Source organism: Colletotrichum acutatum (assembly GCF_030867785.1).
Source record: "Colletotrichum acutatum strain CBS 112980 chromosome Unknown BDZ83scaffold_18, whole genome shotgun sequence".
NCBI classification, from domain to species: domain Eukaryota; kingdom Fungi; phylum Ascomycota; class Sordariomycetes; order Glomerellales; family Glomerellaceae; genus Colletotrichum; species Colletotrichum acutatum.
Genome location: NW_026849012.1, coordinates 218273 through 231595, shown reverse-complemented (window position 1 = coordinate 231595; position 13323 = coordinate 218273). Strand labels below are relative to the sequence as shown.

Here is a 13323-nt window from a genome sequence, read left to right as displayed (position 1 = left end):
ATCGGAGGATTCTCCAAAAGATGCGCAATGCTATCCTGAGTAGACGGACGTTCCCCACCAATATGACTATTCAGTCCCGATCAGACCAAGCAAATGCTCCTAACCCGTAACGCCTTCCGATTCATAACTTACATTCTAAATTCACGCCAAGGAACATAGGGAAATGATGAGCTCTGGTCGCGAAAGCCCCGAGCCAAAGGAATGAAATCGCCGAGAAGCTCGACTACATCTCCGGGCCTCGACTACGCCATGCCGACGTGGACATCCTTGCCCTTGACACTCTTCCACTCCACAAACACGGAGCCAATGATGGTCGCAGAGGCCGTCACAGCACTCACTAGGAACGCCTGTGCTAGCGCGTCACTGTAGGCGTGCTCTACCGCGGGCAGCAGAGACGGATCGATGGTCTTGCGGATGGCCGTCACACCAGCGGCGATGACGGAGTGGGGGTCAATGGTCGGGATGTACTCGACCAGGCTCTCCACGAGCTTGTTCGTAAAGACAGTCTGGCCGATGGCGACAAAGATGGCGCCGCCAACCGTTTGTGTGAAGATGATGATGGCGGTTCCCGTGGGTACGTCGGCCATGTCGAGGACCACCTGCACAGCCATCAGAGGCTGCTGCATAGCGGCGCCGACTCCGGCACCGGCGAGAATTTGGTAGCCGATCCACATCGCGGAGGATGTGTTTGGGTTGAAGGTGGAAATGAGGCCATATCCAATTCCCATAAGAATCGAGCCGAGAATCATCCACGGGGTGTATAAGCCCCAGATAGTGACAGCGGCACCGGCAACGAGTGAAGCAATGATGTTGCTAACCAGCATAGGCAAGTTCCTGACTCCCGAGTTGACGGCGGAGACACCCTGAACGGACTGGAACCAGATGGGCAGGAAGTAGACGGACAAAAGAAATGCGGCGCCGGTGTTGAAGGCGAAGAAGGAGGATGACCAGACTGAGCGCTGCTTAAAGATGCGCGGCGGAACCGTGGCGTTTTCCTGGCCGAGGTACTGCAAGTAGAGGAAGCCCGCCATGCCGAAGCCGAAAATCAGGAAGAGGACGATGACGCGGGCAGACGCCCAGGGGTATGTGACGCCACCCCAGTGAAGGGCAAGAAGGAGACAGATGATGGCCGGCATGAAAAGCATGTTTCCGAGAGGGTCCATCTGGATGAAGCGCGTTCGCCATGTCTCTTGGGGAATGGAGCGGACGGGGTCAGGGAAGAAGAAGAGAATAACAAAGATGGTGACGGCTCCCTGTCTGAGCGTTAGCACAGTGGCATCGACGACAAGGAGTCGAAATCAACCTACAATGGGCAGGTTAATGTAGAAACACCACCGCCACGTGAGACTATCCGTAAAGACACCACCTAACAAAGGACCGGCGACGGACGAGATGCCCCACATGCTACCGACGGCACCAGTGTAGATGGGACGCTTCTCGAGGGGCACGCTATAGGCGAGGATGATGAGTGCCCCGGCAAAAATGCCCGCTGACCCGACTCCCGCGATGGCGCGGCCAATAATCAGAGCGATACTGTTGGGCGCGACGCCGCAGATCAAGCTGCCCAGCTCGAAGATGGCGATGGTGATGAGGTACACCCACTTGATGCTGAAAAAGCTGTAAAACTTGCCAAATAGCAGCTGGAGAGAGGCTGTTGTTAGGAGGTAGGCACTGCCGTACCAGCCGACGTCGTTCAAGCTCTTGAACTCATCCGTGATACGTGGGATGGCGGTGGCTATGATGGAGTTGTCTAGGTGGTGGCTGTGGTCAGCTGTGGCCCTACCCTGTTGAATGGGTGTGGAATTTGGGGGAGGGTGTTCCTTACCAAGAGCCATCAAAAACACACTGAAACACAATGCCATGACGATCAAAGCCAGCTTCATTCCCTTGGGATATTCAAGATCATCTTCGTTATTTACGATCTCGGCTTGTTCTGACTTGATGGAAGGTATCCTTGATAGCTCGCTATACGGGACAGGAGGGAGCAGGATAGGGTCGATTCGTATATCTTGAAACGACGCGGCAGAGCTCGCAATGTCCTTTTCCATCTCATCGTAGTTTGAGCTCGAGTCGCTTGGTGTTAGGGTTGACGCTCTTGACTGCAGGAATGTCGGAGGAGCCATGAAGGACGGCACCGCGGCCTTCTGAGCGTCGAACATGTTGGCGACGACGACGAGATTGTCGAATACTGTAGAGAGGGTTGAGTAGGTCTACAAGTGCCAGTGAAGTAGAGTCGGGTACTCGGGATGGAGCAGTGACACGATGCGGGAGGCAGATGAAATGGCAACGCTACTCTGTTGATCTTGTTTGTTTATCCTGATGGGGAGACTGAGAAACAAGGGTATTGTATGGGAGAAGATCACGGATTCTATATAGATCAAGTTGCGTGTGTTGAACGTGTCAGTCCTCGCTGGCACTTCCGACCAAGCCCATGGCCTTGCCGAGGACGTGGATGCTGGGGTCGGAAGCAGACGGTGATGGTCGCGCTGGCATAGTAGAGAGCGCAAGTCCCCGAGACACTTGTCTGGGCTCCCATGTCACACCGGCTTGCTTCCGGTAAGGGGAGGAGTGCAGAAGGTGAGGTAGCGCTGACTCTGACTCTGGCTGTTGAACGGGAAGCGGACGCCAAGGATCGGTCTCTTGGTGTTGTACGAGAGATGGTACCCTGGGAGGGGGCCAGACGTTGTCTCAGGTGTCTTGGGGACTCTTCCTCCATGCGCCGAACGGTGTGCTGTGTAAGCTGGAGCCATACCTGGTGGCGTAGTCGGGATGATGATGATGATGATGAACTAGCACAAGATACAGTAAGTGGACGTTGGCCGACAAGGCAAGTTAGCAAGCGCCGGCACTGAGCATGCACACGGTACTTGGACTGGGGTAGTAGATTATCATAACCCCCGTCGCACTTAAGACTAGGCAGTAAGGGCAGCGGAAGGACGCGACACCCACACGGAATGGCGAAAGACGGGAGGCTCCAAGGCCAGAGACGGGTAGAGAGCGTCATCGGCGGGTTCCTAGTAAACTCCGAGCCATTGGATGTTGGCGGATGAAGGTTGGACCAGAGGAGACGGCTTCGGTAAGGGTCATCCAAGAGAGACGAGACGGGTCAGGGTTTAAGACAATTGCTCAGTGATGTGGTGGGATGGGCGAGGGCATCTCCAAGTCGTACAACGAGGGGCCTCAAGTGGTGAGAAAGGGTGGCAGGCTGCGTCTTCTGCACGATGCTGCAATCATTTCGAGGGTCTTAGATGCCGCTCACTTGACACATCCAGCCTGACGTTGAACTGTTGAATGCAAGTGCCCGATAGATTGATCAAAGGTTATTGACGTGCAGTTTGATGGATGTCAACGGCACCGCGCGACTTCCTCCGTTTGCTCTGCGTCCATTTCCGGGAGACGAGTACGTACCGCCGCGCCGATGGGTGTGGTCACGTGCAAAAATTGCGCATTAGTCATCACTCGGGTGATGACTAATGTAAGGTAAGGGATGGCTCCTCCGCTTCAACAACTCCGTCCATGTTGCTTTGCACAAAGGTCACTTTCTCTTTGACTTCTCCATTCGGACCTTGACATTGGATTGTCTCGAATTCTCCCACTGTTCTCCCTCGGCATTTTCGAATGGCCCGTCAGGAAGCGAGACACTACGCCGCACGAAACCAACACGGACAGGTTCTAGCGAAGCCGTTAGATGTAGGTGGCCAGACGGAGCCCCCCAAGTTCTCATTCGGCGGTGAGGCTTAGCATCACGGAGGGAGTCCTCCAAGTAATCAAGGACCACAGTTACGCTCGCCCATCTCTTGTCACTTGTCAGATTTAGTCGCACCACAGACTCGACACCCCAGATTGTCCAACCATTGGAACAGTTTCCAGAGTTTTGGTTGCGACCGGGAGAACCCTCGCTGCCTTCGCGGGACCGAAATGCATTCCTGCCGCTCTGTCAACCCGCCTTGGGTCGTTTGGGTCTCCGACTTGGGTTCGACTGTTCCTCAATGTGCCACCCCGTTGTGCGACAACTGTCGCCATATCCTCTTCAAGGTTTCTAATAATTGCTGGCGTCTCGTTTGTTCCATCGGCATCCTATGCCTCCTTGACAAGGACCTACCCCTCGCCTTGCCTGTTATCACGCTATCAATGGAGAAGGCGGCCAGGCTCGCGCTCCTCGCATCAGTGATCGTCAACTCGGCGATCCAACCTCTCATCATAGCAGGTCTCTTATTTCTACAAAAAGACAAGGGAGCATGACTATAGACACGGTGACGCACGTGGCTCGAGATCGATGGGAGGTTACATCCACAACACCATAACACCACGACACGCGCTTCTGCTACAGAGATGGGATCGGCGCTACGTTTCCTTTTGACACAAATGCGATGCGAACATGTTCATGCATTCAGTCCACTCAGTGCTCATATTGAGACGATCTTGCCTCGCCCTGTCCTTATCTTCCCGTGTGGGGCATGGTACTCGACATTTACTCTATGCAGTCTCCCCCAAACAAGGCCGCGAGACATGACACCTCGATCGAGGCACATACCTCGAATGTTTGCGTCGTACTTTCAACATGCAACCGCTTTCCCGGCCCTTGCGCTCTGCCACGAGTCTCTACGTCGTCTCGTTGCACCAACTTCATGCCATCAACGTCGACAAGCCCTCTGCCGTGGACCGACTCGGCCTCAGGGTATCTTCACCAGCAAATCAACGTTGCCTTTACTCCGAGGTGCTGTCGTCGGCGGCCGGTACTACCTCAGTACCAGACTAGGGATATCTCGGGAGTCAAAGACACCATTGGCGCCGCCACAAAGTTTTCAACAAATTCCAGGTCGTCTACATCTCTACTTTCGAAGCTGGCCTTTCGCTCTCTCGCCCCTATTTAGCTCTAGCTCAACCCGTCCCCCTGTCCATAAAGCCGTTGACACCATGCGAGGAATCAGCCAGAGGCGTTTCGAAACAAGTGGCTGCTGTCGCTGCAGTGCTTTGCAGGCGCACCTCTCAGAACCACCGCCGTATCTATCCTCCGTCCACTTATTGCGGCTGATCTGAGACATGATCGAGCAATGTATTCGGCGACGAGACTGTTCCAGAACTCGGCTCATTGCGGGCATTTGACGAGAAACCAATGAGGGATATCAGCATCGACAACGACATCAACCCCGGCTGCCGGCATGCCCGTCGTTGTTTTTGACTGACGAGCAAACAAACGATCCAATGAGGCAATGGCGGCCGCACTTGAATGTGCGTGTGGAACGCTCGGTCGTCTGTTGTAGCCCTTGGATGCGGTTTGCACGGCGAGGTTTAACAAGCATCACTTGCAACGCATACGCGATCGGTGTAATCTCTGGTCGCTTGAAGCGTTCGCTCCGTCTCAGTCCATGTCTTTGACTTGCGTATCCGGCCCGCTATTGTTTGTGCCAGCTACATACCGAGATCGAGGTTCCGGGCCACGGTCCCAGGACTGTTAAACCGCTTCGGAGCTTGACTGTCGTTCAAGGTATTACCGACCTCGCTTGCTCTACATGCTTGCTAGGAGACGAGCGCATCATGGTCGGCCAAATGTCTTATCCTCGACAGTTGAACTGTCCTCGCCGAGGCCTTTCGGACTACACCTGATCTATCGCCTGGGTTCTGGCATAGTTGTGATGACCAATTTTGTCTATAATATTCAATTTTATGTGCCAGGCGTCAAGGGTGTCCGGCTTCTTCATCCAATCTGCGTTCAGACCGAAAATGCTATGCAATGCTCTCGTTTCTATAATCTATCTATTAGTTTAACTTCGTCAATACTCTACTGTCATTCCTCGTGCAAATGTCCGGTCGAATCAGGGATCGACCCTGATTCAAGCCACGTCGCCCTTAATCAACGTCACGCCATCCTTCTCGAGGTTGCCTATAACCCACATCATTTTTGATAACTGGCGATTAGAAATACACGTTCATGACGTCTATGCACTCCGGATCAATGTCGCTTTCGTCCGTGGACTTGTCAAAGTTGACCTGAACAACCTTCAGACTGGGTAACGCGGAGGCACATTCTTCGGCAAGCTGCCTGAGCTTCTCCTTGCAGTTTTGATCGGCATGCAAGATCTCAACCTGTCGAACCGACGCTGGCAAGAGTTCAGCTAAGCTCCATTTGGTGTACAAGCCCATGCCATCTTCCACGGGAGCTGCTCGCGGACTAATGTCGATCGCCGCTTGATCAAATGCAAGCTCTTCTAGATTTTCGAAGCCGCGAAAGGACCAGACTATTCCACCAGAAGTGATTGGCCGGGGATCTTCCCTGCGCGATCGTCTAGACTCGTGAGAAAGGCGCAATTTTCGTAAATTATGGCGAATCGGGTCAAGAGTCTGAAGCAATTTTGACACATCCCAATAGTCGAATCCCGAGTTGCGGTAGATTTCTATTGCCGTGACTGCCAGCTCCTCCAAATTCGGGCAGCACTTCACCAGCAGATGGAGATCCTCGAACCCTATCTCGCTCAGCGATAATCTCCGCACATTACCCAACTTCAGTGTCCAAGGCTTGACAAGAGTCCAAGGACTCTGACCGTCGAAGAGACTGCACTGCATTGATTCTAGGTTCTCGAGACTCGGCGCCGCGGCGAAGAGTGCAGAGGCTTCGTAAATATGATGGTTCTTCTTGACACCCCTAAGAGCAATCGTTCGGACTGCAGGGAAGGAAGCCCGACTGTCCCTGATATGCTCATAATCCACAAAGCTGTCCCGGGCTGTGAGAAGCATAGCGACATTTGACGATAGCAGAATCGCCAACTCCTCAAGCCAATGGTGAATCTTCCGCCGCTGGATTCGCAACAATGCCTCTGGCTGACCGAAGAACCCACTCCATATCTTCGTTTGGAGATAGCCTCTACTTGGAGCGTGCCGTAGCGCACCAGCGTCTTCGGTCGCTTTGATGAGGAGGGGAGCTACTTCCGGCGTGCACCCACTGATCACGTCGTTCTCTACCAGCTGGAGCGTTCTAATGTGCGATGCCAGATCCGGGCGCTGTATAATGCTGCGCAGGAAGACGGGCAGCTTGTCGTCGTATTCGTCGTATTGTGAGGGCTTGCCAGATTGTGCTACAATACCGCTTTCATGCCTTTGAAGTAATCCGCCTGTGGCGTAGTCGTGGAAAAGGAACGGCTGAGCAACGGCGCAAAATCGTCTGGAAACGCGGCAAAGTCGCGATAGTGCCCTTTTGCTGAGTCGATAATCGTCGCTTCCGGCATCGGGGAAAGTGTCTGGGTGTTGACAATGGAAGCAAAGTAATGAGCAGATTTGCTCCACGAGCTCGAGTGGCAGCGAAGCCATGTCTTGGGGAATGTTCGTCGGGTCTGGCTGATTTTGCGGAAGGAGTGTTCACTTCTACCAGACACTTATCACCGCTTAGATTTTGCCATAGCGACAACTGTGCGAGGTCGGCCATGGGCCGATTGAAGTGCGCAATTATATCTTGCGATTAGCATGCTTGACTTTTTTTTTTTTAATAACGCGTTCTGACGGGCGTGGTGGACGTGTACTACAGGGATACCGGCTTCACAAGGTTCACCAGTGTTGTCAAAAGTCTGCTGTTAATATAGCGATGAAGGTAATTACCGGCCCATTTCGCGGCGAGCTTTGCCCTCTGCGAAGCCCTCGGGAAATAGTCATGGGATTTAAGCTTTTTTGATAACAGGGTGATTGTCTATTCGCGCGAACATACTAGCCGTATCCCGGAGCTTCCGATGTGTGCTGATGCCCTGAAATGCGGTAAGACGGCACTGCGGCGCCGGCGCCGGCTTTCACGGAGGCCGTCTTAACGCCCCGCAACGTACAATAGTTTTGCTATGCATCGATGGTTCTCTACGTAAGCTTGACCTGATAAAGGGATTTGCAGAGCCCCAAAATTTTGCGTCTTTCTCAGGAACAAGACTTCGGGTTTTAACTTCCTCAATTCTTCCACTTCGTCATCGTCGGTTCCATGGCGCGTGAGGTTCTGGCACTATCAATTTGTCACAGTCAACTTTACTGGGCGCAGTGAGCAGGGATCCGGCCCGACATTTGGGTATTGTCAAAGTGCACATGCATCAGGCATTGAATACTAGCAGTAAGTTCATGAGAACTAAGGCACGCGGAGAACAGCCTGCGATCTGCTATCGTGCCAGCCAACACAGTTTCGTCATTCATAACTATGCCCTGGGGCAGAGCCAAAGTTTCTCAAGCCACCAAGGAGACTTCAGCATGAAGTTTTACGACAACTGAATCCAGCTCTGTTATCAATATGGCACGTAATATTCCCGAGATCGAGGGATGCAACTTTGAGATCGAACCCCCTCCATTTTCCTCTGGTTGGCAGGCCAGCACCCGTGAGCTGTGTAGTGCCATCTTGCCAGTGTCGTGCACTATGAGGGACAAGAACCTTGTCACTCTCAAAAGCCCCAAAGCAAGAAATCTTCGGGAACGATCAAGGCGACGAACTAAATAGAATCCTCCTTGGTGGAGGGATCAAGTGAAGGGACGAGCCGCGACTCAGCCTTTGCCTACCTAGTAAGCTGAGTGTAGACAACGCTGTTGTTGAGCGAATATGTTTATCCTCGGATGTTCTTCAAATACTGCTTTTAGATCTAAGACGGCTGTTATCACTGAACCGATTACCGACTCAAATTTGAATACGCAGAACGCCTTTGTCAGCTTCGTTGCGCCAATTGTCAACAGCTGCACAGGCAACGCGTACGGCGGTTTCAAATTCCATCTAATTATACGAGCAAGTGACTGGCAATTGGGTAACAACGCGCCTGCCCAGGCGAGCACGGCCCCAGAGCAAGATCTAAGATAAACGCGTACACAAATCATCGCGTACGCTCTCTACGCCGTAGCATACGTAGCGCCGAGGAAACCCCTAAACCCTTGATCAGCGATCTGGAATCTATGCGACTACTTAAAGCCTTGAGCCAAGCAATCGGGTCATGCATGCCACGCGGCAACTTTAATTATGGGTGTTACGGTTAACCGCCCTTTAGTTAGCCGGCTTTAATCTCACCTGTAAGACTCGATATAGAATCTGGGGTGTGGAGTCCTTTAGCCATTGTCTCGAGTCGTTGTGGCGATGCAGTTGGTGTTCGAACCTTATACGCGTATACGTCCTCACTAAACTCCGCGTATATGCAAAAAGGCAGTTGCCGAGCCATAACGAATACATGTAAACAAAAGTTGATGAACATACATAAAGAAACTGTTCAACCTCAAATCTTGTGCGAAATTCCCAATTTGACTGCCCCATCAGACCTACAAAAGCATTCATCGACCTATTACAGACAACCCGAAATCCAATCCATCAAAACCACCGGGTCAGCACGAAGATTTTACTCCGCAAACACAAGATCAACAATTCTCGTCATTATGGGTATTCGCGACTTCTTTGACGGTCGGGTTTTCGATGCCAGATACAAGACCAAAATCCACATCGCCCAGGTCGCCTTGATGGTACTGGCCATCATCCTCACCATCTGGCGCATGGCTATGCCGGTTCCCTTCACTCGCGGCAACATTATGGCTCTTACAATGGTACGTTCTTCGATGCTGGGAAAAGTTTGCGATACTTCCATGTCGCAAATGTTATTGTCGAGGATCGGGGCTGACCTTGGACGGCTGGATACAGGGCTTCAAGTCTCTCATCATTATCGGCTACCAACTCCTGACGACTCACAAGGAACGCTTCAAGAAGTGGGCTTCACTCAAAGCCAACGCTATCCTCAATACCATGGAGATTGTGTTTTGGTTCGTCGCCTTTGGCCTGTTGTGCCAGGCGAACGGAAGATTCTGCACGGGTGGTAGCTGTGCCATCAGCTGGATCGTGACTCTCATCGTCATGGTGCTGATGTAGGTTTCTTTGCCTCTACTCAATTACCGGCCTAGTTCTATTTGAAATCCAGATGCTAACATATTCGCGCTAGTGTACTTGCCTTCCAGACATCAGTCGTGTCCATCAAGGACTATCGGTACTGGAAGAACTTTGGCATTAACCGAGAGACGGAGACACAAGCAGCCTACCCCAAGCCTCAAGTATGAGATCTCGGCTCCACACTAGATGAAGGTAGCAATACAATAAGAGCAGCCTTGAAAAGGCCACAATTGAATCGTTCCTGCACAATATGCGTCTCCTTGCCTCGAAGTGGACTAGTGTGGGAGGAAAGTCCTCCGTCGGTTGTAACCATGACCTGGCTGATTGGAGGTGCAAAACTCATGGATAATGGATTTTTCAAGGAATCACGGTTACGCCTAACATTAGGGGAAAATACGGGTTGACACGGAGGTTGGTTTTGTGGCCGGGGGTCTCGGCTGATCCGTACCTTCGGGTCTTCTTTACATTAGCGATCATGATGCGGGGCCGAACCCGGAGCTGGCGTTATTTTCATATCCACAAGACAAGACCGCCTATCCGGAATTCGCCAATTCTTAACATTAGGGGAACGGAACCGAACTAGATAGGCGGGGTAAACCGCCCATGACTCAACAACAAAGATCCTGTTTGATTTGGAGGGAATTTGATTCGTCTCTTTCCGTCCTTATCTCCCCCGATTTTACCGTTCTTCCCCAGCCAACCCCGCGGCAAAACAGTGTTACGGGGTATTTATGTTCAGCACCATTTCCAACCCTCACCAATTGGCGTGATTGATACTTCACATTTCACAGCAAGGCAGTGCTACCAGCAGAGACGACTTGCATCATGTTATTGAACCCGCTTTTTGCGGCAGCCATCCTTGCAGTCCTGTTGGTGTTCTACCTGGCACGCTGCTACTCATCCCCATTATGGAGAATTCCGGGACCAGCACTTTCCAAAGTCACCCCAATCGTCCTGAGATGGCACGAGTTCGACGCCAATCGAACGTTGTACATTCACTCATTGCACTTGAAATATGGCCCGGTCGTGAGAATTGCGCCCGACGAAGTTTCATATACGTCTTATGAGGCCGTCAAAGAGATTTACGGATCACTGGGAAGTGGATATGACAAGCATCGTTTCTACGACCTCTTCAAGGTTTTCGGACGCAGGTAAGTGCCGATATTACATGGAAAATCTTGAGATGATGCTGATTGTGAGTTTTGTGCTCGTGATTCAGAACCATGTTTTCAACCCTTGTGAAGGGCGATGTAAGTTACCTAGCTCAATTACTTGTCTGAGACAGAAGATCTAACTTTTATTTAGCACGCGAAGCGCAAGCGTATCATTGCCGATCGCTATGCTAATAGCAATGTGGCGAAGCCCATAGCGCTGAGCGGTATTGAGAAGCGTGCGGAAGAGTTTGTCAGGCAGTGTGCGGATGCAGCAAGTAGAAGTGTGAATGTCTACGTAAGTTCAAATATTCAGGCACGAAGAAGTGGCGGCGAGTCCTGTATCAACAACACTGACACTATTGTCCTTGATCACCAGGTCAAGCTTCACTCTTACGCTTGTGACTGCGTGACCCATCACTTGTTCCACCCTTATGGAACCAATAGTCTCCAGAAACAGGGAGACACGGACATGATGGAGCAAGTTACGACGGACGATAGTCTACGAAGTGAGGTTGCCCGAATTGATGTGCAGTGGGTGCTTGCTAACCTTCAACTTACCAACCAGACCGCCTTATCCAGCATCATTACCCCGTCTTCTACCAGTACTTCTCTAAGATTCTTGACCTCTTCTTCGATCCACGAAGCACGCCCCTTGCTAAGGACTTCGTTGTTGGTGCTACCTCCAAAATCGATCCCGCGCCCTTCACCCTTTTGAGCCGCCTGCAAGACAAGAGGGAAAGCGGTAGCAGCGTTAACCAGATGGATGCCACTGATATCGCGGCGGAATGTACGGACCACATGGTAGCTGGCATCGACACAACCGGCGATTCCCTGTGTTTCTTGATGTGGGAACTGTCACAGCCGGCATCTCTTGAGATTCAACGGAGACTCCAGCAGGAGATTCGAGAGAACCCAGATGCCTCTTTTGACAAGCTTTCTTATCTTGATGCCGTGGTTCAAGAAGGCCTCCGATGCTATCCGGCGATCCCGATGTCGCTACCCCGCGTGGTCCCAGCAGGGGGAAAGACAGTCGATGGCTACTTTGTCTCTGAGGGAACCATCGTGAGCAGCCAGGCCTACTCGGTTCATCGGAATAATGATGCAGTCTTCCCCAATCCTGATACCTTCAGCCCTGAACGCTGGTTGTCTCCCACTGGAGAGGCTGAGAGGAAGAGGCACATGTTTGCTTTTGCTCACGGTGGAAGAGGCTGTGTCGGAAAACAGTAAGGGCTTTCCACTATCTTCCCACGGACTATACATGCGAGATTATGCTAATACCGAAACAGCCTTGCATTGGCAGAGATGAAGATTTTACTTCGCGGCATATATGAACGGTATTCTACTGTACCGGATCCCTCCATCACTCCTGAGAGTATGCGGTCTCACGACCAGATCATTTCCGCCCGGCCATACGGACAACGGTGCCTCTTGCGATTCGTTCCTGTTGCGGATGGAAAGGCTGTATGAGTGACTGTTGGTCACTTCGCTTTGATCTTACGTCAGGAAATGTGTTCCAAATCGCGAGATGAGTAAGTAACATATGCTCAAGTTGTGAAAAAGCGGACTGAAGATGATTGCAGTAGGGTTCTTGATATTTGATAGTTAGCAGCGTTAGAAACTAGGCCCTGCAGACATCGTCTCGTTGCAAATGAAAGCTACAATAGACTTTTCGTAGTACGAGTTGATCACCTCAAGTACAAATCACTTCCATGCTATCCGTGACCCGTCCGCCATTGCTCCGTTACTGGACCAAAATTTCTGATTAACTTGTCGAATTCTTGGCGAAACAATCTCCTCTGAAAAGCGATTCTGGACTCTGTTGCTCCGAATGATATATCTCGTACAATTTGTACTCAAGTCACTTACCTCAAGTCACTTACCCCATGCCGTTGCCAAAACCCGAGGCGGGAGGCGGGGCGTAAACGCAACGGTTGTGAGTCAAATCATCCTTCAAGGGTGGAATTGGGATCTGAAAATCTCGGGGGCCTTAGCCATTGGAAAATCGCACCGAGTCAGTGTCGGCATTTCCTTGGAACCTTATTCATCGTTGGCGCTGTTGCCATGCACGGTGCAAATGGCGTAGAGTCGCTATTCAGTGTCGCTGCCTTTTGCTCTAAGACTGACGGCTGGTATTAGACAAGATTCGACTTGGTAGCGAATCAACAGCAGCAAAAACAGTTCGTCGCCTTGCGAAAGGGCCTTGAACCGGCGGTGGATAGTGGCTCTGAAAGTAGCGTGGGGAGGTTTGAACCTCGACAATTCACCAAATAATATCACGCATCCAATGCGAGAGCG

At 51.7% G+C, this 13323-nt stretch overlaps 6 protein-coding genes across 6 annotated transcripts; 3 read left to right on the top strand and 3 right to left on the bottom strand.

Annotated features, from left to right (window-relative positions):
* Window positions 1–38: 38 nt before the first annotated feature.
* On the bottom strand, window positions 39–2268 carry BDZ83DRAFT_138567 (major facilitator superfamily transporter). The gene is made up of 2 exons (XM_060501264.1): window positions 1308–2268; window positions 39–1253 (listed from the first exon to the last, which is right to left on the bottom strand). Exons 1-2 carry the CDS (start codon window positions 2157–2159, stop codon window positions 243–245), a joined length of 1863 nt encoding a protein of 620 aa, XP_060368329.1. The 5' UTR covers window positions 2160–2268; the 3' UTR covers window positions 39–242.
* BDZ83DRAFT_138570 (uncharacterized protein) lies at window positions 2269–3351 on the bottom strand. Its single transcript, XM_060501265.1, has one exon. The coding sequence runs from the start codon at window positions 3002–3004 to the stop codon at window positions 2378–2380; it is 627 nt and encodes a 208-aa protein (XP_060368328.1). The 5' UTR covers window positions 3005–3351; the 3' UTR covers window positions 2269–2377.
* An 826-nt stretch (window positions 3352–4177) lies between these two features.
* BDZ83DRAFT_138543 (uncharacterized protein) lies at window positions 4178–5276 on the top strand. The gene has a single exon (XM_060501263.1). It carries the CDS (start codon window positions 4333–4335, stop codon window positions 5038–5040), a length of 708 nt encoding a protein of 235 aa, XP_060368327.1. The 5' UTR covers window positions 4178–4332; the 3' UTR covers window positions 5041–5276.
* A 640-nt stretch (window positions 5277–5916) lies between these two features.
* BDZ83DRAFT_749284 (uncharacterized protein) lies at window positions 5917–7305 on the bottom strand (the record flags this gene model as incomplete). Its single annotated transcript, XM_060513744.1, has 1 exon — window positions 5917–7305. The coding sequence occupies one exon, from the start codon at window positions 7303–7305 to the stop codon at window positions 5917–5919; it is 1389 nt and encodes a 462-aa protein (XP_060368326.1).
* Window positions 7306–9153: 1848 nt separating this feature from the next.
* BDZ83DRAFT_609742 (uncharacterized protein) lies at window positions 9154–10089 on the top strand. Its single transcript, XM_060507549.1, has 3 exons — window positions 9154–9537; window positions 9632–9852; window positions 9927–10089. The coding sequence occupies exons 1-3, from the start codon at window positions 9187–9189 to the stop codon at window positions 10039–10041; spliced, it is 687 nt and encodes a 228-aa protein (XP_060368325.1). The 5' UTR covers window positions 9154–9186; the 3' UTR covers window positions 10042–10089.
* Window positions 10090–10546: 457 nt separating this feature from the next.
* BDZ83DRAFT_609740 (cytochrome P450) lies at window positions 10547–12789 on the top strand. The gene is made up of 7 exons (XM_060507548.1): window positions 10547–11025; window positions 11094–11124; window positions 11180–11323; window positions 11405–11534; window positions 11594–12251; window positions 12315–12557; window positions 12609–12789. The coding sequence occupies exons 1-6, from the start codon at window positions 10700–10702 to the stop codon at window positions 12493–12495; spliced, it is 1470 nt and encodes a 489-aa protein (XP_060368324.1). The 5' UTR covers window positions 10547–10699; the 3' UTR covers window positions 12496–12557; window positions 12609–12789.
* The last annotated feature ends 534 nt before the right edge of the window (window positions 12790–13323 follow it).